The sequence below is a fragment of the Xiphophorus maculatus genome, chromosome 6 (genome assembly GCF_002775205.1).
Source record: "Xiphophorus maculatus strain JP 163 A chromosome 6, X_maculatus-5.0-male, whole genome shotgun sequence".
NCBI lineage: Eukaryota > Metazoa > Chordata > Actinopteri > Cyprinodontiformes > Poeciliidae > Xiphophorus > Xiphophorus maculatus.
The window spans coordinates 28,265,572-28,293,295 of record NC_036448.1 but is presented as its reverse complement, the minus strand read 5'-3'; the positions used below and the strand labels follow the sequence as shown (position 1 = coordinate 28,293,295).

Below are 27,724 nucleotides of genomic sequence, written 5' to 3'. Positions count from 1 at the left end.
GCTTCAGAACCAGCAGGTTCTGCCGCTCCGGATCAGGGAGGTCGGGTTCATAACGATCCTGGCGATATCCGGTTTTCAGACGCATTAAAGCCAAGAGCTGCGGTCCGTTCGCCTCGCAGGCGGCTGAGCCTGAGAGCCAGGAGGGGCGGACAGCGGCCATCCATCTACCGGCAAATTACGGCCACCATGAGGGCAGAGCTACTGGTGAAAGGAGGAGGAGATGGATGGAGGGATGAGGAGGAGGAGAGGATGAAAAGAGGCCCATGGGGAGCCAGGAGACGGAGGGACAGAGGGACGGCTGGCTGCAGAGAGACAAATGAGACCAATTTTAAGTCACTTCTCCATCCGGAGAGTCTCTGCAGACGACTGCAGCCAAAATAATAAGATTTGATCAACAAACCCTGAAGACCGACAGGAATTACTGGAGATAAACTGAAGCACAGCCAGAAACTGGTGGGGGAGGGGGGAGAACGGCTGCTAACCTGACGAGATGAAGCGACATAAACCTTTAAAATTAGAGACCGACCCTAAATCCTCACTTTTCTGGTGGCAGAACCAACATTTGGACAAAAAAACAGGAATCAACGGCTGAAATGATCAAACTGGTTATTTATTAAACAATTGTCGACTAATTTCATTTTTTTTTTTTTTACCCCTCCAGGGGGTCTTTTGTGGCTCTAGTGCCCCTTAAATGACAGTAGGCTGACAGGAAACGGGGAAGGAGAGGGAGGAAGACATGCGGCAAATATCGTCGGGTCCGGGAGTCGAACCCGCGCCGGTCTCGCCGAGGACTGAAGGCCTCCAAATACGGGTCGCGCTAACCGCTACACCACCACGGCACGCGCAATTGTCGACTAATTTAGTAATAAATTAATTGTTAACCGGAGAATATCGATTCTAAAATTTGCTAAGAACAATGCACTCACACCAATAATTAGGCCAAAACTGAACAAAATATAAACAATTAAGATAAAAAAAAAAAAAACTTTAGTCTGTAAATCTGAGCTCCTCCTGTGGCAGTTTTAGATTCACCTGCTTCAGATTCTGTAAAATAATCTACTAATCTCCTTTTGCATCCAACCAAAAATAATGACAGATCAAAGGGTGAGCTTTTTATCTGCAGAAGCATCGTTTGCTACAAATGATCAACCTTTCACTGAAAGAATGCTCTTTTTTTAAAATAGCACTTATTTAAAAAATAATAATTATTTCCCTTTTTTAAGCTTAAATGGTTAGATGAAAAATCTGCAGAATGAGGCTCATTTTTTCCTCCAATTACATCAGAATAACTGATAACTAAAGGAATCACGGCTGCAGCCGTAGAATAAAGGGCAATATTTATTCTGCATCTTTTTTCATCGTAATGGAGACCAGAAACATTCTTACATTTTCTGGAGTTTTTCCTTCCACTTAACTATAACCAATCAGGATGCAACACATCAAATCAAAACTTTTTAAAGACGACTCCTCTCTTACATAATGGATTTTTCTGTGAAACATAAAAATTTACCTAAATGCAGATTTGAACTAATATTCAAAAGAAACGCAGCTTGGATAAATAACATAAAACACGTTTACCTCTGACTCTCCTTTCTAAAGAATCAGAGAAAAATCAGTTTCCCTCTGAGCCACTTTGAGCACAATCTCATGTTACGGACTGAATTTTCCCATTTTTGTTACAAACTAATAAAAAATGCATCTCCTGCCGTCTTGGAAAGAAAAAAACTGAGCAAGTGTCAAATCAGGACAAAAACATCTCCGCTTCCATGGCAACAACACATCCTGTTTGTGCCGCTCTATAATTTTGTTCTGCTAATTTTTTATCACATCCAGGTTAAAAGGGTTTCAGTTTATATCATAAGTCAACCTTCTGGGTCTGTTAATGGTGCAGTGAGGCAGAAACAGTCAGAGGAAGACAGACTGGATCAGTCAGTGCAAAATAAAGCCATCCCATAATAAACCTGCAGAGAAAATGAATCTGCTGTTAAAGCAAACGACTGACTGCTGATCAGCAACAGGAGAAACAGTCCACTGACTCCAGACAGAAGCTCTGAATTCAGATCAGACTACATGAAAATGAGCAGGACACACTGAGTAATTACAAAATTAATCCTGGAAGACCGATTCCAGGAGCCGGGGATTCTGGGAACCAGCGTTGTCTCAATTTACACCAATTTAATTTGGAAATCTACAAAACTTCCCACCTCTTCATTTTAACCTTAAACCAGGATTCTGATAATCTGAGTGGAAAATGACAGTATTTAGGTTTCTAATCTAAATACTGGCTGTGTGGATGAGTCAAGTTAAAAACTGAATGTTTATGACTAAAAGCTTCAATTTAAGGCTTAACTAACATGGTGACTATGTCCATCATTTATACAAATTAAATCCTAAAAGCAATGACCGTAAGACTGGTACTGACAGAAATGGGTAAATAAACCAATATGAGCTTCTCAGCAAACAATAAATACCATGACTTATGTCCAATTTACCTGAAACAGCAGCTAGCATTAAAATATGGCAAAGAAGAAACAGCAGGAAGAAACAGAACTGAACAGTAAAGCCATAACCAAGGAAAGACTCCATCTAGTTTCAACAGGTTAATGCCACATGAAAAATAAATCAAACCATAAAAGCAAAATAAATATTAATCCTTTGCGATCCACTTCCCCGAAAAAGATTACTCCAGTTTAGAGCAGTTCAGCAAAATATGATGGTAACCAGTTAATATTAGCTTCACAACAAGTGAATACAAGATAAGTTCAACTGTCATTTAGCAGAAGTTTTATGTTTCCATCAATATACCCAAATAGTGAACAGAAAATATATTTTAGCAGCTATGCTAATCTGATACTCTAATCATGATAGTTTAGCTACCATGTTACCAGTCAACATAATCAATCTCTAAATTATGTTCAACATAAAAAACAAAACTGTAATGAGAGAAATGTCATTTTCTTAGCTGCTAAGAGAAGGAATCCTCAGCTAGCCCAGGAAGTAAATGTGTACTTAGCATTTAGCTAAGCTAATTTTGGTTTGGAATGGTGAAGCTAACGCTTGTTTGGAAGCTAGCTAGGAGCATCCCTGCTAATTCTAGCCAACTAGAAGAGGTCAAGTTAATTTTAGCCTAGGAGCTGCCAAGCTAGTGTTAGCTTAGAAACAACCTAGCTAAATTTAGCCTGGGAGCAGATGAGCTAATGCAAGTCTAAGAGAAGTCAAACTAACGTTGTAGCCAAGCTAATGTTGGATGCTGCGTCAGCCTAGGACTGGCTGCGTTCAGTTATTTCACATAAATATATATTTTACATGTTTTTTTTTTTGTTTTCATAAAGTTATGAACAAAAGTTGAGCATATTTAAACTTTTCAGCCTCAGTGAGAAGATCACTGAATACAGCTTTGGAAACAATAATGGAGCTTAAACTCACCACCAGATAAAATTGTGAGACTTTATAAACTTCTGTGTACCATTCAGAGTAGTAAAACAATACCAGTGAATATGTCATCATTTCAGAAAAAGCTTCTGTTGAACAAATCCAAGTTTTTTTCCATCCTAAAAATACCACATCAAGTTCTTCTATCTGCAGGCATGTAACCCAGCTTCTGCTTTGGAAAACATGACACGCCATGTCTCCCAAAGACAGGAAAGGAAATCTGTCCGTCTCTCAGTGAGGTAGCGGGATGGATGGGAGGGACTTAATTAAGCGTGAAAGGCATCAGATGACCTCTGGTGTTTCCAGCCGCGCTGCCAATCAAACATCTGTCAGCCTGCAGCTGAAGGACGGCGTCCAAACAAGCGCGCAGTCCTTCATGCTCAGATTCCCCCTGCAAACACGCCGCTGACCACATCAACACGAGGAGGAGAAACGCTCCACAAACACATCTGTGAAAAAGCATTTGCTCCCTTACAGACGTCCTCTTCTTTTGTCACATTAATTATTATTAGTAGTAGTATTAATTATTAGAAATAACAAACTGTTAAGTGATTTACATTTAATTATAAATGAAATTATTGTTTACAAACAGGGGCTAAGATATGAGGGGCCGTTTAGGACAAAATTTACGTTTTGTCTCTCACACACTACCAAAAACTCTTGCATACTCCAAAAAAGTAGCCACGCACACTCCAAAAAATTACGTTTTGTCTCTCACACACTACCAAAAACTCACGCATACTCAAAAAAATTACATTTTGTCTCTCACACACTACCAAAAACTCACGCATACTCAAAAAAATAGCCACGCACACTCAAAAATTACTCACGCACATTCAAAAAATACTCAAATTGCGTATACACACACTACTAAAATGTCACACACACACACACAAACGTTAATTTTCTCGCTCACATACACTACTACCAGCTCGCGCACATACACACAAACGTTAACTTTCTCGCTCACATACAGACGTTTATCTCTCACATACACAAGACTAAAGTTGAACACACACACAGTACTAAGACTCGTTTTATGTATGTGTGAGAGCGAGACTTTTTATGAATGTGTGAGAGCGAGACTCTTTTTGAATGTGTGAGAGTTGTCACGGAAGAGGCGGGGCATAATTTTTGGATCAAACTGCGCATGCGTAGATCCTAAACTATAAGTTTCGATTGTTGACTCCCTGTATGTTCTATTACTTAGTATATTTGTGCTTTTAAATATATATAGAACGTTTAACTTTCTTGTAGATTAAATGTGCTATAGAAATAAATGAATCTGATTGATTGATTAAAAAGAGCAAAATTGCTGTAGTACAATCTGTCCACTGGGTGCCAGATTGTAGCACTGCGGGCAGTCGTTGAATCGTTTAATGCGCCTGTCAAAGTGCTGGTTGCCTCCGGAGAAGATAGAATGGTGTTTAAAATGGCAGCTGCCTGACCAATTCTCTCTCGTTTCGAATTAGAGTTAGCCATGTTCGGTATAGCAAACTCTTTCTTCTTCGGCACTAGTTGGCGCCGGTTAATAATTCCTGTAATACTGGCACCCAGTGGACAGATTGTACTACAGCAATTTTGCTCTTTTTAATCAATCAATCAGATTCATTTATTTCTATAGCACATTTAATCTACAAGAAAGTTAAACGTTCTATATATATTTAAAAGCACAAATATACTAAGTAATAGAACATACAGTGAGTCAACAATCGAAACTTATAGTTTAGGATCTACGCATGCGCAGTTTGATCCAAAAATTATGCCCCGCCTCTTCCGTGACAACTCTCACACATTCAAAAAGAGTGTCGCTCTCACACATACATAAAACGAGTCTTAGTACTGTGTGTGTGTTCAACTTTAGTCTTGTGTATGTGAGAGATAAACGTCTGTGTGTGTGCGAGAAAGTTAACGTTTGTGTGTATGTGCGCGAGCTGGTAGTAGTGTATGTGAGCGAGAAAGTTAACGTTTGTGAATGTGCGAGCTGGTAGTGCAGTGTATGTGAGCGAGAAAGTTAACGTTTGTGTGTGTGTGTGTGACATTTTAGTAGTGTGTGTATACGCAATTTGAGTATTTTTTGAATGTGCGTGAGTAATTTTTGAGTGTGCGTGGCTATTTTTTTGAGTATGCGTGAGTTTTTGGTAGTGTGTGAGAGACAAAATGTAATTTTTTGGAGTGTGCGTGGCTACTTTTTTGGAGTATGCGAGACTTTTTGGTAGTGTGTGAGAGTCAAAACGTAATTTTTTGGAGTGTGCGTGGCTATTTTTTTGGAGTATGCGAGACTTTTTGGTAGTGTGTGAGAGACAAAACGTAAATTTTGTCCTAAACGGCCCCTCATACTAAGACCTGAACAATTCCCAACCAACACTTTGTGTTTTATTCGGTATTTAAACGTAGCTCAACACGTCCATCTGAACTTCCCCGCACCACGTTTACTTTGTAACAGGAAGTAGTAGTTGCTTTGAAGCAATCTGATTGGTTGACCTGGGCTGTAGCTCTGCTCTATACTGCCCCCTGTGGGTTTGGCATGTTTCATACAGCGTTGATTTGTGCCAGTTCAAGTGGATACAAACTTCTCTGAAACCAACCCGGTTTGTTTGGTTCTATAATGACTCGGCTACTCAAAGGGTTCTGAAAAACAGAACATGTCAAAATTCAGCCACAGGTATTTTGACCCGCTCTACTTTGCAGAAATGTTGCTGCGTTGACGGGACTTACTACTGGAATCAGTTTGGTTTGGATAACTCCTCTCTAGATAGAAATAAAAAATTAACCCTGATTTATTTCTCTGGTTCATGATCTGAAACATTTACACATAAAAACTCAAGAACCTGTAGGGAGAAATACTTTCCTCACATAAATGGAAAATATTACAACAGATTCGTCACATTAACGTTTAAGACTAGAAAGCCTTGAACTTCTACTAATCAGCTAAAGAAAAACATTAAATCAAAGCAGCATTGGCCTCTAGCATTAAAGCACAAACAGGTCAAATGGGACTAAAATATAAATAATGATGAGTTATGTCAAATACAGCAGATCTAACTCATTTATCAGACAAACCGCATTTCTTCCTCTGAAATTATTAATATCCAGAAATGAATAAGGTAAAATCATAGCTGGATAATCTTACAGTAAACATAAACCACTGAAAGAGACGGGAGTAAATCAATCCTTTCTAAAAGCTTAAACTGCTTTTCTCAGGTGACAAAACGGAGGCGCCATGTTTTTTTCCCTGTTTAACCTTTAGAGTAAATCCTTAATAAGACAGGAGTTTCTGAGGAGGGCAGACCATAAAACAGCAGTTAGTGCCACCATCATCATCAATCAGCAGCGGCTGGTCCCTCCTCGTTACGGCTACCTGGCCTCAGCGCCCTCTCTGATTGGTCTCAAGGTGCGCCAGTCAGGCGGAACCAGCTTGCTGATTGGCTATCGGGCCTCAGTGGAGGAGCAGATCGATGGCCGCGGCAGAGCGGGCTCGTCCACTGACCCTTCGGCCTCCATCTCTGTCTGCCAGAGTCAGAAATGAAGAAACATCCTCTTACCGGACTCATTGCTCTCTGAATCCATCTTGTTGGAGGTGAAGCAGCGAATGGCCTCCCAGGTGGACCTCCACTCCTCCGTCTCTCCTGCCGTCTCCGTGGCCAGCCTCTCTCCCTCTCTCTCCCCCCTCCTGCCTCAGACACCGGCAGTCATCGCTGACCTTGCGGTGTTTGTGTTTCCCCTCGCCGACGGCAGCAGCAGCCGCTCTGCAGAGCCCGGCGTGTGCAACCAAAGCTCTCCTAAACTCTCTAATTATTCCTCTGAGAGGAAAACACAAGAAACAGACCCTGATGAGCAGGGAGGGTTTGTTTGCTGGGATTATGTCAGTGAAAAGCATTTTACCTGACAGGACACAACCTGAAGGTGAAGAGTCTGAATATTTTAGAAAGCATGACCATCGTCTCCTGTGTGTGTAAATATGTGTGGGTTTGAGGTTGTGTGATCCAGATAAAGTAGCTCAATCTGCAGACTGACTCTAAACCTGAAGCCTGAGGGAAGTTTCAGTTTCCTAAACTCAAACATATTGACCCTCAGCATGAGACGTCTTCAGAAAGCGTCGCTCCGCCTTGACGCCATGCTACATGCTAACTACTGTAAGCTAGTCAAAAACCAAACTGTTAGCAATCCAATATCGCTTTTATTTAGTTGATTTCACTAAAAAAAGTCAAATGACAAAGATGTAAACCTCACTTGTCATTTATCGTAAACCTTTTGATGAGGAAAGAAGACGACGACGGATGGCAGCCGTTAATCCTAAAGACCAGCAGCCCTCAGATTTGCAGCCAACGATTTTACAAGGCAAGAGGCAAGATTAATAAAAACCAAATATTGCATTATTGCAAATTTACGCATCAGTCTCTATGGAGAAACAGCTCCGTTAGCATGTATGAAAAAACCGGTTAGCATCTAGACTTTTGTACACTTTTAAATCTGCGTTGGTGCAAAGGGAAACACCGTGTCTGACAAACTGCTATCAATGATGTGGCAAAGTCAGTCATTTAAAGAAATCAACAAACATGGAGGGAGAAGTATGGGCTGGTTTCTCAGCTAGCGATAAATTAGCTCAACTTCAACAAGTAGAAACCATGGCTGTTTCAGTCGCAGTAGATCAGTTCAATACTCCGTTCAGGTGATGTGGTTGGAAAGGGTCAATATGGAGGTCTGCTAATCCTGACCGGATCCGTTTGTGTCATCTTTAGAGGCATCTTGTCCTGAACGATCCAGAGAGTTTCCTGAGCACAAATCCAAGATTTCAACTTTTATAGTAAAGAGACTCAAGATCTGAACGCTGTGGGACTCCATAGCCAACGCAGGTGCATTTGACAGATTTAGCAACGGTTTCCTTAAGTCCAACAGAAAATGTCTAGTCTCTTCTGAATGACTATAAAAAGTAGCACTGAGCTCCAGTCTGTTGATCCTAGTAAAGAGGATTTATGTTCCCTTCATCTTTTCTTCTTCAGATGTCAAACAATCAGGAGGATTTAACAAAAATCGTAACTTGGCACCACTTTTCTAATGTCTTGAACTTCATGCAGAATCTTTGGTTGTTTTCACACCAGATTGTAAAATAGTCTTGATTCAATTGGGAACCAAAGTTGCAACATTTGTTCCATCTCCAGCCTCTGTGGTTCTCGTTCACCCCACACCGAGTCAAACCAACCAAACCCTTTAACAACCTGTTCCCCTCCTGGCCTGTGGGGGCGCTGCACCAAGAACCACTGAAGGAAACGACACAAAAACCTCTTTAGACACTGAGCGCAACTTCTTTCTTCACCAAATGGAAACTAAAATGGAGGCGTCAGATTTTAGCGGTTGGAGGATTTCTCTTTAGTCTTTGGCTAAAGACCAGGAGACATTTCTCCCGCTAACGCTAGGCTAGCATGTTTGTTTTGGCAACTTCATCCAACACCAGAAAGCTCAAATTAAATCACTGTTTTGCACAAAACTTTCATTTTCTTTTTGATTAAACGTCTTTCTAACTGATCATCAGGCATCTGATTCCTCTGCAGAATAACAGAGTTTCAGTGACAGCATGTGCATCACTGAAGAGCTTTGGTCACGGCCGTAAATAACCGAGACGGAGCGCGGAGGCCCGGTCTGTGTTTGAGGTCACCATCTCATACTTTCATCCACTGACGTCCTAAAAAGGACAAACAGCAGAACTGACGGCTCACATGGAGTCAACCATTCTCTAAAAGGAAAAGAAATTCAGCCTCAGCGAGAGCGAAGGCTTTTCATTTCTAAACATCCAAAACATGCAGTTTAAAGGTTCATCTCAGACATCCTTAAAACGACCGTTTACCAGGAAACAAAGACTAACCACAGAGAGGTGAAGCACAGCAGAACTTTGGATTTTTCCCTGAGAAAATGTCAACAGGTCAGACCGACATGCTGCAGGAACTCAGCCATTTAGCTGAAATGTGGGGGTGTAAATGTCAGCCTCACATGACGGGGCCGCAGTCTGCCGAACAAACCCCGCCTCCTGATTTCCATCGGAAAGGTAAAAGCTCTCACTCCGACGGCAGGTCTCCACTGGCCTTCACCTGTTCGCTTCAGATCGACACAAAGCAGATGTTCATGAAGTCTAAATTCAGCTCTGTGTGTTTCTGAGCAGCCAGGGATTATTAATCTGTTGGGATTTAATTTTCATTATGAGACGAAAGACTCAGGAAACAAACCGGGACTGGACCAGGTGGAGCAGGAAGCTACAAACAGAACCACTAGTCACAAAACTGATTATCTCTGATAATGTTTTGATTTTAACCATTTGAAATCTGTGCTTTTATTTTGTAGGCAGGTTTTACCAACTGGCAGCCATGTTGGTAGGTACCTGCTTCAGTGACTCGTTTAAGAAACACTTAGTAGGAAAATAATCCGATAATCAAAAAGATTAAGATTAGCTACAGTGTAAAAACAAAATCTTACCAAGCATTTTTATTGTCTAGTTTCTAGTGAAAATATTTCAGTAGACTTGAAATAAGACAAAACTCACTTAGAATAACTTTTCAGCAAAACAATTTTATAACATTGATAAAGAAAAAATAATAGTTTAAAGTGAAATAATCTGCCATTTTCCCAGATTCTAAATTAAAATCTTCCACTGGTATATTATGTCTCTTATAACTAGAACATTTTTATTAAAATTTTAAGATTTTCCTTCCACCCATTAAACCTTATTTCACAAGGTGTCCGATCCAACAAGGTTTCGGTTTCAGAAATGAACTGCAATGACCAGCTCTGATGGATTCAACCTGAAGTTCTCCTCCTCCAATCCAGATTATTTTATCATAATCAGAAGTTTGGTGTTTGCAGAAACCAGCAGGTGCTGCGCTGCAGACATTTCACATGTTCCTGCCCAACGTCTCTGCAGCCTGATGCTGAGCAAACATCTGCAGAGAAAATCCTTACAGAAGTGCTGAAAAGCAACAAGCAGAGCGTCACACAACCAGCCGACGGAGATAAAAGCTCTCAGCGCGGCAGAGATGCGACCGGCGGAGGAAAACAGAGGGACGCCCACGCTCCTTTGAAGTTATATTTAGGACAAAATCCTTCTTTGCAGAACAAACCGTCTTATTCTATGAATACTAATCAGAGGCAACAACTGAGGGAGGAACCATCCTCAGAGCACAGGAAGCCGCGCCGCGTTTGATTCGGTTCGGGACGCATCAGCCTACAGCTGCTCCATTCGGGCCACATTCACCAAAAACAGCCAGGAAACAATACAGAAAACAGTTCAGTCCAATTCAATGTAAACTGGAAAACTAAAAGGTTCCTCAGGTTTACGTGGGGAAAAAACTTAAAGTTCTTCTCTTCTTCCTGAAGCAGATCGCTGTTTGGAAATCTCAGGAGAACATGAAGGCCTCGACCCAATAAAGGCAGAAATAAAGTTTCTCCCAGCAGGAATCCCATCATGCATCTCAGCTGATCACATATGAGCTCATCAGGTTGCGCAGCAGCAGCTTTCTGCTGCATACTGGTTTAACTGCGGCGTCAACTCTTCAGGAGCCTGCAGACCATGATGGATGCTGCAGCTCACACAGAGACACGGCTGCATCCATAAATCAGATGCATTTTTACAAACTATTTTTATCCTCTTCCTCACATGCAGAACATGGTTTTCTGTGGCTCTGGTGTGAAACGCACCAGAGAGTTTCACACTGCATTTTACTGCATTCGCAGGAAAAAACAAACGACCCAATCAGAGAGACGGCGGCCGGCTAAACGCTCCTCTTCCTCCTGCTCTTCCTCCTTCATGATGAGCGCTGCATGATTCTGGATTCAGAACCAGAAAACATGACTCTGGTGTTTCTGGACCTGCAGGCTCAACACGAGCCAGAAAGAGAATCTGCAGGTGTAAAAATGTTAAGAAGTTATTACATTTTTAAAACTGACTAAAGGTTAAAATTTAACAATTTAATAAATTCAGGAGCAATTTAGTGGTGGGACTTAAATAAAATTGTAAGTATATATATTAGCAAAATAAGCAATATCTTCACTACTAACCCCGTTTTTTCTGCTAAATAATTGAACAAATAGAAATATGAGCTCAGCAACAAAAATACTTTTAGTTTTTAATCTACCAAGCCATGAGATTGGAGCAACGTGTTTCTATCAATTCATCTTTCCAGAGTTTCTCTGGTCATTCAAGGAGCCAGGTGTGTCAGCAGCAGCTTAAAGGTAAATGAAACAGATTCAAAGAAGCTTAAAAATGATAAAAACTGAAAAATAAGACTGAATATTGTGAGCAAATTTGCAACATACAAAAGTTGAAACTATAGTCATTAAAAATTGCATATTAAAATGTAATGAAATGTGCAACTGGATAGGATCATTTAAAGAACCAAGATGCAGGTTGGTGCATAAACAGACAGCAGACTGTATAAAATATGTAGCAGTTTGTTGGGAGCAGCGGCGGCGGCTGGCAGGAAGGATCTGAGATGACGCTGAGGTCCGTCACTGAAGGAGCAAACACTAACGCAACATGATCCTAACTATATTTATTAGACTACCAACTATTTGAAAATATAATAATTTCCAACTAGATAGTTGTAATAAAAGTCACATTTACCAAATCTAATGTAATCACAATGAAACAACTTTGGTTTTAGTTTCCTACTGATCTTTTCTCCTGCCTTAAACAGCAGCAGAGATGCTCATAGTTACTGCAGTCCAAGCATTTCCTCCGTTACTGACATTACAGATAATGGTTCTGGGATCATGATAAACCTTTGATATAAAAAGCCAACAATGACTCCAAAAGTTATTCTTGGCTTCTGTCTGCAGAGACTTTCTGCTTCTCCATTTCTTCCTCCTGCCACTTTAACCAATCAGCGATCAATACTGCACTCGTCACATTACCGCTAATGCAATCAGCACTTTACCACAGGGAGTGATTATCTGGCAGACATGAGGCGCATCAGCAGGCTGAAATATCACCTCCAGCAAACAAAGATGCTCTATCTGCAGAGAGATGCTCCTGCTGTTGGTTTTTTTGGCTCCAGGTTCTGGTTTCCTGAGTCGGGATTTAACAGGACAAACATTAAACAGCAGCTGGTTTCCTGTCAGAGCGCAGAGAGACGGGAAACACACTTATGGGAGTGCTGTTATTCACTCTCAGAGTAACGGCAGCCATGACAGAGCGCGCGCACACACACACACACACACACACACACACACACACACACACCTGGGATTGTTCCTGTATTCTTCCAGAACGTGTTTAGGATTTAAAGAAGGTCCGGCAGGACGAAAATCAGAACAAAACTGTTGAAGCTTAATAATGAAAACTGGAAATTCAGAACCGGAAGATGAATTTCCATGTTTGACTTTAAGACTCTTCCTAAATAAATGTTTGTTCATCATTTCTTCAGCTTTGAGCTGCTGCTGCTCCAGACCAAGTCGGACATTAAAGACCCGGATGAGTTCTGAACGACCCGGTCCAGAAGTTCATTTTGTTCTGGTCGGATCAGAGAACTTTCCTCCATGTTTTCTGAACAGCCAACAGGAAGCTCCTGTGTCGCTCTGCCGTCACCATGGAAACGGTGAAGGTGTAGCTGAACGGTGCGGAGGAACAGCAGCATCGGACCGAACCCGGTCCATCACACAGAACCAAACCCGGTCCATCACACAGAACCGAACTGAACCAAACCATCACGCAGCTAAACAGTCAGGAGGAACCGCAGCGTGTTCGGAACCGGACCTGTTGCAGATCGGCTGAACGGGTTTCTCTCTGAGACGAAGAGGAACTCTGAACAAAACAAGAACCTTTAGATTAGAACCGAACCCGGTCCATCACACAGAACCAAACCCGGTCCATCACACAGAACCAAACCCAGTCCATCACACAGAACCGGACCCGGTCCATCACACAGAACCGAACCCGGTCCATCACACAGAACCGGACCCGGTCCATCACACAGAACCAAACTCAGTCCATCACACAGAGCAGAACCCGGTCCATCACACAGAACCGGACCAGTCCAGTCCAGATTGATGCTCAAAAACTTTAGATTAGAGCTGAAACTTTAAAGAATTAAAAAAACAGACATAACTTTAAAATAAAAAACGTAAAAGGATCCAAGCGGAACCTTTATGCTTCATCATCCTGCATGTTTCTGGTACGCCAGTAAATCTGATGCACAGACAAACAGCAGCGATGGACGACAAAGCTGCTTCTCTCCGCTTAATTTCTGCTTCAGGAAACGATCTGAAACTTTCATCACCATGTAGGAAAAACCCAGAAAATCTTCAGCCCAAAGCTGAAGATTTAATATTTCATCTCCAAGGTTTATTTTTGATTCATGCTCTAACTTCTCTGATTGATCTTCATTTCCGTTTCCTGTCTGCATGAAAGACCCAGAAAACTGAAATTACAGAGCGTCAAAGACAAACCTAAAGCCCAGTTGAGGACGTTGGTTCTGATCCAACCTGTGATCCAACAAAACTCCCTGAAATAATCCGACCACATCTGCTGAGGTAAACACCTGGATGAGCGGCCATCTTGGACATTTTCATGCAAATCCTTTAAAATTCCCTTTTATAAAAACCAGCAGAAGGAACCAGAAAAACACCCAGAAATGATTTTCCCCCTTTAGTCACTTTAATCAGAAACCTGCAGGATAAAATAAGCCTGAAAGCCTCAACATGGCTCCTCTTCCTTCCTCCTAATTTCAGCTCTTCTTAAAGAGGATAAAAGGAAGATGAAAAGCTCTCTGGTGTCTTCTGCTGAAGTGACCCATTTGTTAAATTTCCTCGGAGACCGCAGCGCGTCCCGCAGCGCGGATCCAGCCTCCAACACGCTCTGCTTCTCTAAACCCATCCAGCTCAGCCCGCTTCCTCTCTGATTTCCTGACCATTTTAAACGCAACACAGTAACAGCAACCATTAGCGGATACCATAATTCAAACATTTTATAATCTACAGGTTCTGGTGTTTGAAATCAAAGTTTTTCTCTGGGTTTAAAATCATTTTTAGACACTTTTACAAGAACTGAATGTTTGTGACAAACTGACATTTTTATTCTGTGAGGAAGTAATTTGTTTTCCAAATGGCTCCAAGTGAATGTACTTCCTTTATAAAACAGGAGTTGATGAACCACCTGCATTCAAATAGGATTTTTTATTTATATGTATTTTAATGCTTCAATCAGAAGTTTAAAATCTGAGCTGCAGTTCTTCCACTCATTTTGTTTCCTTTTGGTTGCAAGGCTTTTATTTGACGGCATATTTTGGTAATTACTACAATAGTAATACTTTCGTGGTTAATAAGTTATTTCAGTTTATATTTGTTTCTTTTTGCCATTACCAGGTTTATTCTTAATCATTTTATTTCATAACTAAGATGTTCAACCTGTTTGTAATTTGAGGATATTTTATGACCTACATGGCTTCAGTTTATAATCAATGTTACTTTAAATGTTTAATTTCATTAATATGTTAAAAAGTTTTTTACGACTTCTACCTTTTTATATTAATTTCATGTCACATTTTTTTATTACTTTTTTCAGAAAATCCACCATCTTAGTTTTCTTATTACCTGACTTTTTATTTTAAAATATAGTTACTATTTTGATTATATTGTGTAATATTTGTTCTTTCCTGATCTTTTTTTTTACAACTGTTGCTTTTTTACAAACTTCTTTGCTGCTAAAATAAAACAAAAATATTAACTGTACAAGGGGAAAAAATAAAGTAAAAGCTCATAAGCAATGAAAGAAAAAAAATCTCATATATTAATATTTATTATTAATAATAATAATAATAAAGTTTTGTGTTCTTAGATTTACATACATTTCTTCCTCCATACTTAAAGATTTTCCTTCCAAAATTTAACTTTGGTTTAAAACGCCAGTAAATATTTTACTGATTAAGAATTTATTGTCAGATTAATCAACATTTTCATCCATGTCAATATATTATTTAATCCAGTGGTTCAGAAACTTACCACTGTTAATGTAACAATGACAGCAGAAGAAACAAAGCGATCAGCTGAAGACCCATTTCACGGCCCAGAGTGGGACCCCGACCCCAGGTTTAGGAAACCCCTCTCTTCACCTCTGCGTCAACAGGTATCCCATACAGACGCGTGTCCGTGAACGCACCACTCAACCGTTTACCTTGAACCCTGGTGGCTTTGTCGTAATTAGCTCAATAAACACCGCAGTTTCACACTCAAACACGAACCCTGCTCCCCCAGCGTGTCCACGCACACCCACGGCCCCAGTCCCACGGTCACAGACCACTTACCGGCGGGCATTGTGGAGCTAAAGTACCGCAGACCGTTCCAGCCGAGCCCCGTCAGTTAGCCTCCATGTAGCTTCTCCTGCCGCCGCTCCGCTTCACCTGGTATCCGGGTTCAGAGTATCTGGACGCCGCGGATCACCTGTTCGGAGCCGAGAGACAGAATTAACGGCCGGCCAGGCTGCCCCGCTCCGGGCTGGAGCTGCCCGCTGACACGGAGCTACAGCCCCACCAACAGCTCCTCCTGTCCGGGGAGGCTTTCACCGAGCTGCCGCTGAAACGCTGCGGAGCTTTAACAGCGACATTAGCTCTAAAAGCAGCGCAGAGAGGGACATACCTGGAGGTAAACACCCGCAGATTAACTCCCACACATTACTGCCTGGCTTCCTGCTTTACGGTGACAGACAACACGGAAGTGAGAGCAGCAGCGGAGCCTAACAAGCCAAAACATGCGGGTTGAGCAGCCAGAGAGGCGGCTAATTATAGCAGCAAGGTGTGTCTGCGGAGAAATGTCCTCGGATGTCCTCTGAGGGGACACGTCCAGCTCACATGCTGTCTGCAGGAACCTGTCCTCTAACTGGACACATTGTCCCAGATTTCACCTGTCTCTGCTTCGTGACAGATTTTCTTCCCTCTTATTGGTGAAAAATACGTGAAACTTTGGGCTGAGATCAGATGACCTCCAGGTGTGTCCAGGCAGGGACACACCTGGAGGTCAACAGATGTGTTTATCCATAACAGATGGATGTATGGATGTTTCCATGGTTGGATGTTTTAGCTCCTTCTACAGTCAGAGACAGATTAGAAAATTAGTACTCTGCTTAGGCCACGCCCCCAGGCGGTACACCTCCGGCTCAGGTAAACATCAACCTGAGCTGGTTGTTTGTTTCCTGACAGATGTAAACAATGCCGTAAGAAAGATGGCGGATATTTCAAGACATTTCAAATCGTTTCTTTCTCAACATTTAAAGGGTTAATGCCGCTAACCGCTGCTGTTCTCTTCTAGCTGCTGGTTTCCAGTAGTTAATGCAGCTTAGTGTCATTTTATCCTTATTAACTCCTTATAAATGCTGCAGAGGTGAAGCTCCGTCCTTCAGCGTCACTATTGGTTGTCATTAAAGTCAGCAGAGACCCGCAGACGGTAATTATCCGGAGCCGGAGTGAAAACATCTGATGTGTGAATGTGAGAAAGTTTTCTGTTTGTGCTGCTTTTTAAGCTCTTAAGGACCTTTGCTGCTCCGCCTGCTGGACTTCAGGCTGATTAAAGGCTTTGGCCTCACAGATGGCGTCCCAAGCGTGTTGAAGTCAAATGAGTGGCAGCGCCGCCGCCGCTAGGCCTGCTGGGAAAATAATAATAAAAAAACGGCTTGTTTAATTACTCTGATGCACAAACATCCACATGTTATCGCTGTGCAGAGTGGGATTAAAAGGGAGCTGGAAGGGGCGGGGCTTATCTCAACATGTGGTTACTGAACACATTAACAGATTTAGAGGTTTTAGTAGAGCAGTCAGGTACAGTGTGAGTCCACTAATAATTTACTTATTAAAGTTGACATAATGCATATTAAAAACCAATAAAAGACATTAATTTATTGCTTTTCTTCTGGCTTCCTGAAGGAGGTCACAGAGCTGCAGCATGACATCACAGCCGAGGTAACAGTGTTCAAGTTAACATAGTTTTTGTTATTTTAAAAATAAATACATCAATTTATCTGCTTTTACATTTATGTCCTGATTAAAGTAGATTACTCTGTTTGCCTGAGCATGATGGTGGCCAACAGTTTTCCAGAGGGCCCCTGGCCCCCAGTGCCCACCCCTGGGGGCGCCACTGCCTGTAGTGTTGCTGAGGTGTGATACGTCCTGGGTCAGTTAATAACTGAACCTACATTATATATAAATGCACACAATTTTTAACTGAGTTAATGAGTTATTAAAATAACAAGTTAAAGTCCCAGGCCCGGTCTACATGTGAACCATGACACACACGTTGTGCTGCTGTTTGAGAATCAGATGCTTCTTTCTTCACATTCTCTGTCCTGTAAATGGTCATGCTAACGCTAACGCCAACGTTATTAATATAAAACTGCTGCAGAGCCAGAATGGTCAACTGTATAAAAAACTACTAATGTTGATTATTTCTGTTTGCTATGAACCAGAATAAAGAGACAGATTGTTTTTAGAGATTTAATAAAAAAAAAACTTCTAAATCAGAGATTTACATATGCTAAGCTAACTTTGTCATCTCCTGTTAGGGATGTTTGTTGGCCATGCTAGCTGGATGCTAATTCCAGTTAGCTCCCTCCTGACTGCAGAGGAAGAGCCTCTTTGTTCATTTCTGTCCCAGTTTAAGAAGAACAGAGTAAACAACGTGTAGCAGAAAATCCAGCCTCATTGAGGGAAAATGTTCAGTTTTTCCTCTTTGTGTTCAGCAGGCAGCCATGTGCAGCGACCCTCAGCTCAGTATTGATGATCTTAAGCGGTAAAACGACGAAGTGAATGAAACGTTCAGACAGTCGCAGTTTTCTCATTACTCTGGGAATTGACTGCTGATTGTCTGGCTGCAGCGTCGGGATGTTTTCATGCAGCTCGTTGGAACCAGTTTAGGTGTAAATGAGCGGATTCTGAAACCACAACGTTCCTTTTCAACAGGATCTTACATGTTCAGGACATATAAGATGAAGTTTGATTTGAGTTTCAGCAAAGATGAAACAAAAGGTTTTTAATTGCTTAAAAGTTAGGATTTAAAGGAATTACTTTGTTAAAGTGCAATTAATGTCTTTGCTGTTTGCTGTGTTAGCATAGTTACAATCTAATGAGGAGTTTAGTCCTTCGAGTTTCAGCTCAGATAATATTGTTATTGTATTAAAATACAATAAAACTTAAGGTGAATGTTCAGGAGAGAACATCAGAGTCTCCTGGGCTCCACTGAGTCACTTTGAGACTTAAAATGTGTTTTTAAAGCAAAACAGGCCAAAGATTTACAGGAAATTCTGTTTTTATAAGAACAGTGACGAGTTTCCATCTGAGGGAATAAAGTGTCACCACCTGAGTCTGAAGCATTTCCTGATGCTGAAGGTTCACAGGCTTATAAACAACATTATGTTTGTTACGTTTTTCAAAAGACAAACATTAATAACTGGCTTCATCTGGTTCAAGATAAAAAGCCAAAATACAGGTTATTTATTTCTAAATTGCAATTTTGTTATTAAACACTTTAAAAAAAGAATGATATATATGTAACTGTTAAAACTGCACAAACTAAACCAAATGATTCTGACTCAACAGGCCTGTGACAATAACACAGTGTGCTGGATGATAAATTGTCCCAGAAGTTATTGCAATAAACAACAATATTGTTGTTTTGAGACGGTTTCCATTAATATAATAGAGATGGTAAAATAATGCACAGTCTCAAAAATCAATACATTTAGATTATAACAAACTTTTAACACTGGAACTGGAAGACATTTTAAATATCCAGAATAAACAAACAAAACAACAGAAACAACAAATAAACTGAATTATGAAGAAAAATTGTCCTTCAAAAAATGTCTAGATAAGATCAAAACATCCGACTGAAAACTTTTATCATCCAGTTTTTGGTAGAAAGAGAAAAAAATAATAAATCATGGAAATGCTAATTATTTAATGTATAATGCGATGAATTGATTTATTGCTCATTGGGCCAAATTGTAGTATTTTAATAATAAAAACAAAAAGTATTTAATCCCAAAATGAAAACAAAAACAGGACAACAGGAAACTCGTCTCCTCCTCCCTAACGGCTCCTTCCTGCTCCGACTGGCTGCTGCATTCAACCATAAATTAAGTAAACACCTTCTCTGTTCAGACTGAGGAGTTTGAGCTTCAGGTTCGGCCCAAACGTTGTCTGGACTCGACCCGGCAGACCAGCGGATCAACTCTGATCACAGTCAGACCTTATGAATCAGTTAGAACCTGTTCTGCTGTGTAAAGACTCTGACTCCACGTAAAACAGCACATCTACAACCAGGATTGTTTTCTATATCTGAAAATAATCTGATGTTTAAATCAAGATTTTAAAATCTGTGGCGTTATGACATCTACACTACAATACTGAGCAAATCTATGACAGTTTTTCACTTTTACGTCCTGAGAAGGACTTAACAGATAATTTACAGTATTTATGTATTTCACTGCGGTTCTATTATCAGTTTCAGCTAAAATATGAAAACATTTACAGTATAAACAAAATTAACAAACTGTAATTCTGTCTGTAGTTAACTAGCTAAAGGGAACAAGGTGTTATGTGTTAAATAACCATCCAAGCAGTAAAGAGCTGCTGAGAATGTTGCAGTGTTAAAAACAGTTAGATCTGGAAACTTTGACTTTAAACTGTTTCCATTTAGATCTTGGGTGCGTAACAGAGAAACCTCAGTTTTCCTGGAGGAGTCGGTGCAGGAGGTTTGACAGCTCAGCAGCAGAGGACTGGTGACGGCGGCACAGCTGAGCCGGAAATAAACTGGCGGCCATCAATCAAAACGTCTGTGTTCCCAAAAACCCCAAACAGTGAGTCATCTTCTGCAGAGGAAGAGGAGCGGGGCGAGGAGGAGGAAGAGGAGCGACGATGCGGTTTTCATGACAGTTTTTTGTTGTGTAACTTACCGTATAATTAGATTTTATTCCAGTTAATGAGATAAAAATACAGCATTTTAAAGTTTACGCAAATAAATTTCAGATTGTTTAATAAAATAATAAGAAGTAAAGTTGGGATGTACAACCTTCACTGGACAGATGTGAGTTTCATACTCCACTCCAGCAGGTGGCGATGATGAGCCTGTTTTGCATCTAGCGACTCGGCTCCTTCAGACTAGCCAGCTGCAATTAGCAAACACCTGGTGGGACTGCTCATCAGCTGAGCTCCTCCTCAAAGCAAAACGTCATTAAAGGGTTAATAGAGGAGCCATTTTGGGATGACTTCCTGGAGGCGGAGCTTCAGAAAGAGCAGGAGTTTTTAAAGAGACAGAGCCCAATTTCAAGGCGTTACATTAGGAAGTAATATTTCAATTAAGTCATATTTAATATACAGCATTTTCATAACTACTGAAGGTAACATAGTTACTTCATTATGCTATAAAATGGAACTTACTGACAATTACATTACTGCTGTAATTAACCCTATTGAATGTTAAGGTAACGTGAAAATCAGACTTTGAAGAAAATTGTAAAAGAATTGATCATTGAGTCAACAGGAAACTGATGAAAAGTTTTCACTGATTTAATGTCAGACAGTAAAAAGAAGTTTTTTCTACAGTCTGTAAAAATCTAGACTGAGTCCTGCCTCACAAAAATATCCAAACCCCGCAGCAATAATCCCTCTTCATACTTGGCTTTAGCTTGTATATTATGTATTATAATAACAGGTTAAGGTAGCTGCTGAAATCTCGTCAGAAGGTAAAAACCCTTCAGGTGAGGAAACGGGAACCTGCAGTAACTGTTTCTGGCCGTAGAGGGCAGAGTCGAGCTGCAGTCCAGCTCTCCATCTCACGGACTGGGCTCAGAGCGAGGCATGACGGGAACATTTCCCCCCAGAAACCATCAGCAGATCGGTTGTCGGTCCAACTCTCTGCAGGTTTCAGCTACAGAACTCTTACTAAATCAAAACAAAGAAAAAGAATCAGTTTGAAAGTAAAAGGATGAAGCATTCAGCTCAGAGCCAGAGCATCTTCCTCCAGCTCCTCTTCATCACAGCTCTGTCTGCTCCTCCAGACTGGTTTACAATAAATCAATCTGTTTTGTTTCCCCCTCTCTGTTTTCCAGAACTCCTACTGGGCCGGGTCATTTTTCTTCTTCATGTAATATCTGCAGCAGTCTCGCTGAGGACGCTTTGATTTCCCATCGCTCAGCCAGTTGACATTTATTCCACAAACACTTGACATTTGAAAATTGTCTTCCTGTGTGAGGAACCTGCAGCCCCCTCTGCGCAGCGCCGTCCCGCCGGCCGGCCTTTGTACCGAGCAGCTGGACGGTATGGACCCGCTCCGCTCTCAAATTGATGCTTTCTGCAGAAAATCTGAAGCTTTCAGTCCAAACATGAATCTGAATGTCTGATCGATTTCCTCTTATCCACTTCAGGGCTGCTTGGTTTCCTTCAGTGATCTTAAAGGGACAGTACTTTAAGCACAGGGAGCCATTTTACTCTATAAATCTGATTTAAATTGAAATATTACTTTGTGATTCACATTGAAATTGGGCCTCTGTCTCTTTAAAAAGCTCCTGCTCTTTCTGTAGCTCCGCCTCCAGGAAGTCATCCCAACATGGCTCCTCTATTAACCCTTTAACGTTTTTACCAGCGTTTATCTAAGAAGTAGCTCAGCAGTTCCACCAGCTGTTTGCTAATTGCTGCTGGCTAGTCTGTAGGAGCTGAGTGGGGGAGGACCTGTGTCTTGAAGGCGGGGCTACGTCCACCCGGGCGTTTGCACAGCTGAACGGTTGCCATGGAGATTAACGGATTTCTCATGACAAAACCAAATCAATACTCCAGATTTGTTTCTGATGAGGGAATAAATTTATAACACGATGGAAAGATTTTAAAAAAGTTACTTTTACACGATACCAGCCCTCTGAAACTGTTTAGTTGATTTACAGGTAGAAGTCTAAAGAAAGCGAAAAGCATGATTATTAAAACATTAATTGTTTTATCCCACACATTTTCTCAGATGTCAGTGAAAGATGGAACTCAGATGAAAAGAGAATCCTCTCCGCCTGAACTGGACCCGGAGTTCGTCCTCTCCTGCTATAAAGTCTCACCGTTTTCTCAGACTTTCACAGCTTGGCATGTCGTTTTTCCACACCTGCACTGCCCTCCTCCACCCTGCAGGCCGTGATTTCCATCAGAAACATTATGTACCGGCAGGGTAGCGCTGTGTTCTGCGTTGAGCTCGGGTCAGCGCCGGTTCCCTCACAGCTGTGAGTGAAAGGAGGAGGAGACCCTGCTGGTCATGATGAGTTCAAACCACAGCCTGAGCTTCTGGTCGGCCGCTTCATTTGCATGTCAATGAGGAATCTCAGCGTTCAGCGGCGGCGGCGAAACGCTCGACACCAGAACGGATGATTCTGATCCGGAAACATCTGCAACAATGGCAGAAAGAGCAAACCTCAAAACATTTGATCTTTTCAGATGTTCTCCTCCCAACAGCATCGTGTTTCACTGACTGATAACAAAGAGCAGCTATAAAGGGGACATAATTCACATAATTCACATAATTCACATTTTGTACGTCTGTTTGGGTTTCAACATTTTCTAAAAACAAACTGCTAAACAAAGGGGAAAAAACCACAATCTGTCTTTTACCAATAAGTTTTATGATGTCTGGAAAATAAGCAGTTTCAAAAACCTCTGAAATGACCCATTACCTAGCAACCCCACCCTGTTACCTAGCAACCCAAACTGAGTTCCAGCCTGTTTGCTCAGCTGGTTTTATCAATCAATCAATCAATCAATCAATCAATCAATCAATCAATCAATCAATCAATCAATCAATCAATCAATCAATCAAATGTTACTTGTGTAGCACATTTCAGCAGCAAGGCATTTCAAGGTGCTTTATATAATAAAAACACAAAGTCATGCAACATAGAATCAACAATCAAAACATTATGATTTTATCGCTGTATAATGGCTGCTGGAAAAGACAAGTGTTTCGTTGTTGACTTATCATCTAGAAACCACTTGCTGCATTCTTGTTGGTTGTGCAGGAGGCTCTACTTTTGATTTTCAAAGATAGCAAAAGTTTGCAGCCATTTTCATATGTGAGTGTAAACACTGAGTTTGGGGGCGTGGCCAGCAGCTGCGTCCTTGCATTTAAAGTGACAGTGGTCCTAAAACAGGCAGAACTGAGCAGAATAAAATCTGATTATCTGAGAATGACTTTGTGCCAAAACGTAGTGAACATGTTTTGTATGGACCATAAACGTTCTTGGAGGTTAGAGAAGGTAAATCAGTGATTCCTCTTGTAAAGGAGTGGCTGGTTATTGTGCGGCTCAGACAGCAGCAGTGGGTTTCTCAGGCAACACTAACAGAGTTTCTGACTGCGGGAGCCGATGACTCATCGCTGTAGCCGTTATACGGGCGGCGCATCAATCAGCCTCTCCTGATGGGAGCAGATGGCGTGTGGCAGCCCAACCAGTGAGGACGACTGGGCATGTGTGTGGGTGTGTGTGTGGGCGTGTGTGTGTGTGTGTCGGATGAAGACCGGTGCAAACAGCAGCATGAAGCTGCAGGACAGCAGCGGCTGATCGGAGCTGGAGGTCCAGCTGTGGGTGGATGTGAAGACCAGCAGCGGGACGGTGGGATTAGAGATGTGTGTGTTCATCACATGGCATGTGATCTGAATAGATCCCAGTTAATCCAATTAGAGTCCCATGAGAAGTCTGGAGTGATTAATGGCACAAAGTTTCCTCAGAAGCAGAAAACAGAAAACATGCTCATACAAAAAACTGCAAAATTTGTAATAAATGGGTTCAATGAGGAAAAGGCATTAAAAACAAATAAACTCTCAGGATGTTTCCTCTGATAGTCCAGGAGACTCGGATCGATTGGGGATCAGAGTTGCAACATGTTTTACATTTCCAGCCATTCTCAGTCAAAAACAACCAAACAATTTGAAAAACCTGTTCCTCTCCTCACCTGTGGGGGCGCTGCACCAAGAACCACTGAAGGACATGACACTCTGAAGACACTGAGTCCAGCTTCCTTCTTCAAGAAGTGTAAACAACGATGGAGCAGCATCAGACTCTAGTGTTTGTTGGATTTCTCTTTTGCCTTGGTAAAAAAAACACGACCCGTTTCTCCTGCTAGCGCTAGGCTAGCTTGTTTTATTTGGTTGTATTTACCCAGAATGCCCTGCAAAGTTATTGTTTCACTGCCATCAGGACATTTAGCAGCACATTCATAAGGATGAGTGACAGCACTAAGCTCCTCCTCCTGGCTCTGATTGATTGTTTCTACAGATGGCAATAACAGTTTGATCTTTTCACAGATTATCTGTGTTACATTGTACATTGACATTGTAGGAAAAAGGAGGAGCTGCAGAGCCCAGGAGCAAAGTCCTGGTCCCGGTTTGTGAGGACAGAACCGGAGCTGAAGGGTTCGGTTCAGATCTGCTTCCTCCATAATCACTGACAAACACACACACTCAGATAAGAGCTGACACACACAGCGGGAGGCTGCAGGCGACATGGCAGCCAGAAGCTCATGGTGATGAACTTTCCTCCAACAGCCTGAAGTCAGAGCCGCTGCCGGGCCGGTCCGGGCCGCCGCCCCAGTCCCCATCTGGATCCCATTCACCGTTTCTAACCCGACCAGCACAGCAGAAAACCTGAACCAGTTTGAGCCAGCAGACTGGAACTCAGTGGTTTTACTGGTTTACTGACTGAAGGAGGAAATACGGGCAGAATAAACCCAAAGCTTTAAAAAAAATCCAAAAGAACTGAAATAAAAGGAGATAAAAAAAAATGTGGTGTAAGTGAATGTACGTTTTTTTTAAACAATGTTTATTCAGGAAATGTTTCTCCTTCACAAAGTGCATAAAAAATCAAATAACAGGTAATGCATCAAGAACAGCTTTCCAGCAAAATAAGATAGAAATAAATATCTTAGAAAGTCGATTGAAGACGCCCAGCAGAGAAAGACTGGAGCCTAAAGTCTGGAAATAAACAGTTTCAAAGAAATTATTTTTTATATTATATAAACAATTGTTGAACCTTGTTGCCATTGAAGAAGTGAAGGAGCCTGTTATCGTTCCCGTTGCCACCATAAAATAAAGTTGCTCAATGGAGACGAATCAATTTAGAAGAAACTCCTGAGTTTGGGCCAAAACTGCAATGGAAACACATAACGAGTCACATGATCAACAGCTGGACGTTTCTACTGGTGGAAACGACAAAGAAGACGACAGGAAGTGGCAGGAGGATGATGGCGCCGCATGTTTTTAATGACAAACTTATTCACGTGATTTTAGTTGTGTTTCATATTGAAGTTTTGTTCACATTTGTAATGGAAACGCAGTTAGAGACGATAAAAACAAACCAGAGATTTGACAGTAAATGCCTTTAAAACAATAAAAATAATTTTTTTTCATGTTTTTTTTTTTATTTTTTCATTCTGTGCTGGACTACTTTAAAATGCCAGGAATGATTTAGGAAGGTAAAAAGCAGTTTGTGGTTGAGGCTTTCAGCTGTCAGGAAATCAATTATAAAGGAAATAAAGCTGCCAGAATGAAGTTATAACCTCCAGGAGGAGGAGCCTGGAGGAGGAGCGGCTCCTGGGTAAAAAACCTGGGGTCAGGAAATGAATGGCAGCAATGAGAGGAAGCCATCAGCAGCCTCCTGCGGCCCCCGGTGGTCCCCAGTGGCCCCCGGCGGCCCCCGGCGGACCCGGCTCCTGCGTGTGGCCGAACTCCCCTGGGCTGGCTGTGGGGCCGCTGGAGGAAAGCAGCAGATCTGAGGCTCTTCCAGGTTTTTCCTCGTATCTTCATGAGCTGCAAGGACAGCAGGCAACGCAGCCGGCAGGAAACTAAAGCTGAGCTGCATTTCATTCCTTAAAGCCGACATCAGGACATCTAGCTTGTCCCTGTAAACGAACCCATCTGTGCTGCTGTCAGTAACTGACTTCAGAGACGAATCATCCTTCCTTAAAGTCAACGTTTCTCATTTTTAGATTCGCTTCCCTACATTCCAGTTAGAAAAGCAGCAGTAACCTTTAGCAATGTGGAATAATGCTGCAGTTGCTTGGCTTTGGCACCTTAGCACAGCTAGCTTGTACTGGAAGTTAGAAAAGCAGCAGTTGCTGTTAGCAATGCATCACAACTTTTATTTAGTTAACTTGCTGACTGCTAAATAGCAGTTATCATTTTAGCTACAAAGCAGTTTTCTTTCATTGGGATTTAGAAAATTAGCAGTTAGCATTAGCATAGCTAAGTGGTACGCGTAGTTGGCAAAGGAGCAGCTAGTTAGCACTGTTGGCCATCTGACTGCAACAGGAAGTTAGAAACATAGTAGCGTTAGCAGCACAGCACATTGCTGCAGGACTAGAGAATAGAATAGCAGTTAGCCTTAGCACTGTTGCATAGATAGCTGCTGCAGGAATTTAGAAATATAGCAATTAGCAAGCTTCAGGTCTTGAAGCATCTAACTTCCTGTATCAGTTAGCTGTGCTGCAGTAATAATCCTGGGTTCTATAACAAATATGATTTTATTTCTATCCAGGTCTAAAGCAGTGCTACAGTTTTCACTGACGCTTCCACTCATGAATAAAATAAAGGGACAAAATAATCAGAATAAAAAGCAACAAATTAAATTCAATAAATTAAAATCAAGATAAGAATATATTTAGGGTACAAGTTTCCTCTACATCTCAGACATATTATGGGTTAGAACATTTATAATGTTTCTATTGTTTATTATGATTGAAAATGTTCTCAGTTTACTTATTTATTTTAAATCAAAGTGATTTACTCCAGACCTGACCGAGCGTGAAACAAATACTGGCTGGAAGAGCCGGACACTCAATAAATGTTGGAGGGAGATAATAAATTGCTCACTGTAGCGCAAAATAATCAACAGCCAACAAATAAATCACAGGAATACGAACCGCAGCAGGCAGAGGGGAAAGTTAGAGCCGAGTCTGAATGTCTAATGTTCCGAGGAAGAATAGTTTTCTCTCTGCAATAAATGAGAAATCAGTTTCACTCAAATGTTTTTCTTCTTCTTCTGCTCCATATTCATGCAGCATCAATTGTTCGCCTGAAATTAAACACACACATTTCAAAAACAACAGAAAAAGACCAACTCCTAAAATATAAAAGATGTTTCTTTGAACATTTTTGTGTTTTCTGTTGTCAGATTTGACATTTAAATCAAGATTCTACCAATTATGGAAAAATGCTTTAAAACCACGAGAAAACAAACTCTTCATTCTTGCACACATCATGCTTGGAAGTAAAAATCACAACTAAATGCAGCTCTGTCATC

At 41.3% G+C, this 27,724-nt stretch overlaps 1 protein-coding gene and 1 long non-coding RNA gene across 6 annotated transcripts in view; one reads left to right on the top strand and one right to left on the bottom strand.

Moving 5' to 3' along the window:
* Positions 1 to 16,339, bottom strand: part of efr3a (EFR3 homolog A) — a 66,832-nt gene extending 50,493 nt beyond the window's left edge. The window contains exons 1-2 of one of the 5 annotated variants that reach the window (XM_023335309.1): positions 16,051 to 16,339; positions 15,720 to 15,855 (exon numbers count right to left, since the gene is read on the bottom strand). In XM_023335309.1, coding sequence (XP_023191077.1) covers positions 15,720 to 15,729 — 10 coding nt within the window. In that variant the 5' untranslated portion in view covers positions 15,730 to 15,855; positions 16,051 to 16,339. The remainder of the gene's footprint in view (positions 1 to 15,719; positions 15,856 to 16,050) is intronic. The other 4 variants (XM_023335308.1, XM_023335310.1, XM_023335312.1 and 1 more) reach the window with 4 other exon arrangements.
* LOC111608923 lies at positions 15,863 to 23,182 on the top strand. Its single transcript, XR_002752903.1, has 4 exons — positions 15,863 to 16,056; positions 20,101 to 20,260; positions 21,512 to 21,719; positions 22,411 to 23,182. It is a non-coding gene; the product is annotated as an uncharacterized LOC111608923 (long non-coding RNA).
* The last annotated feature ends 4,542 nt before the right edge of the window (positions 23,183 to 27,724 follow it).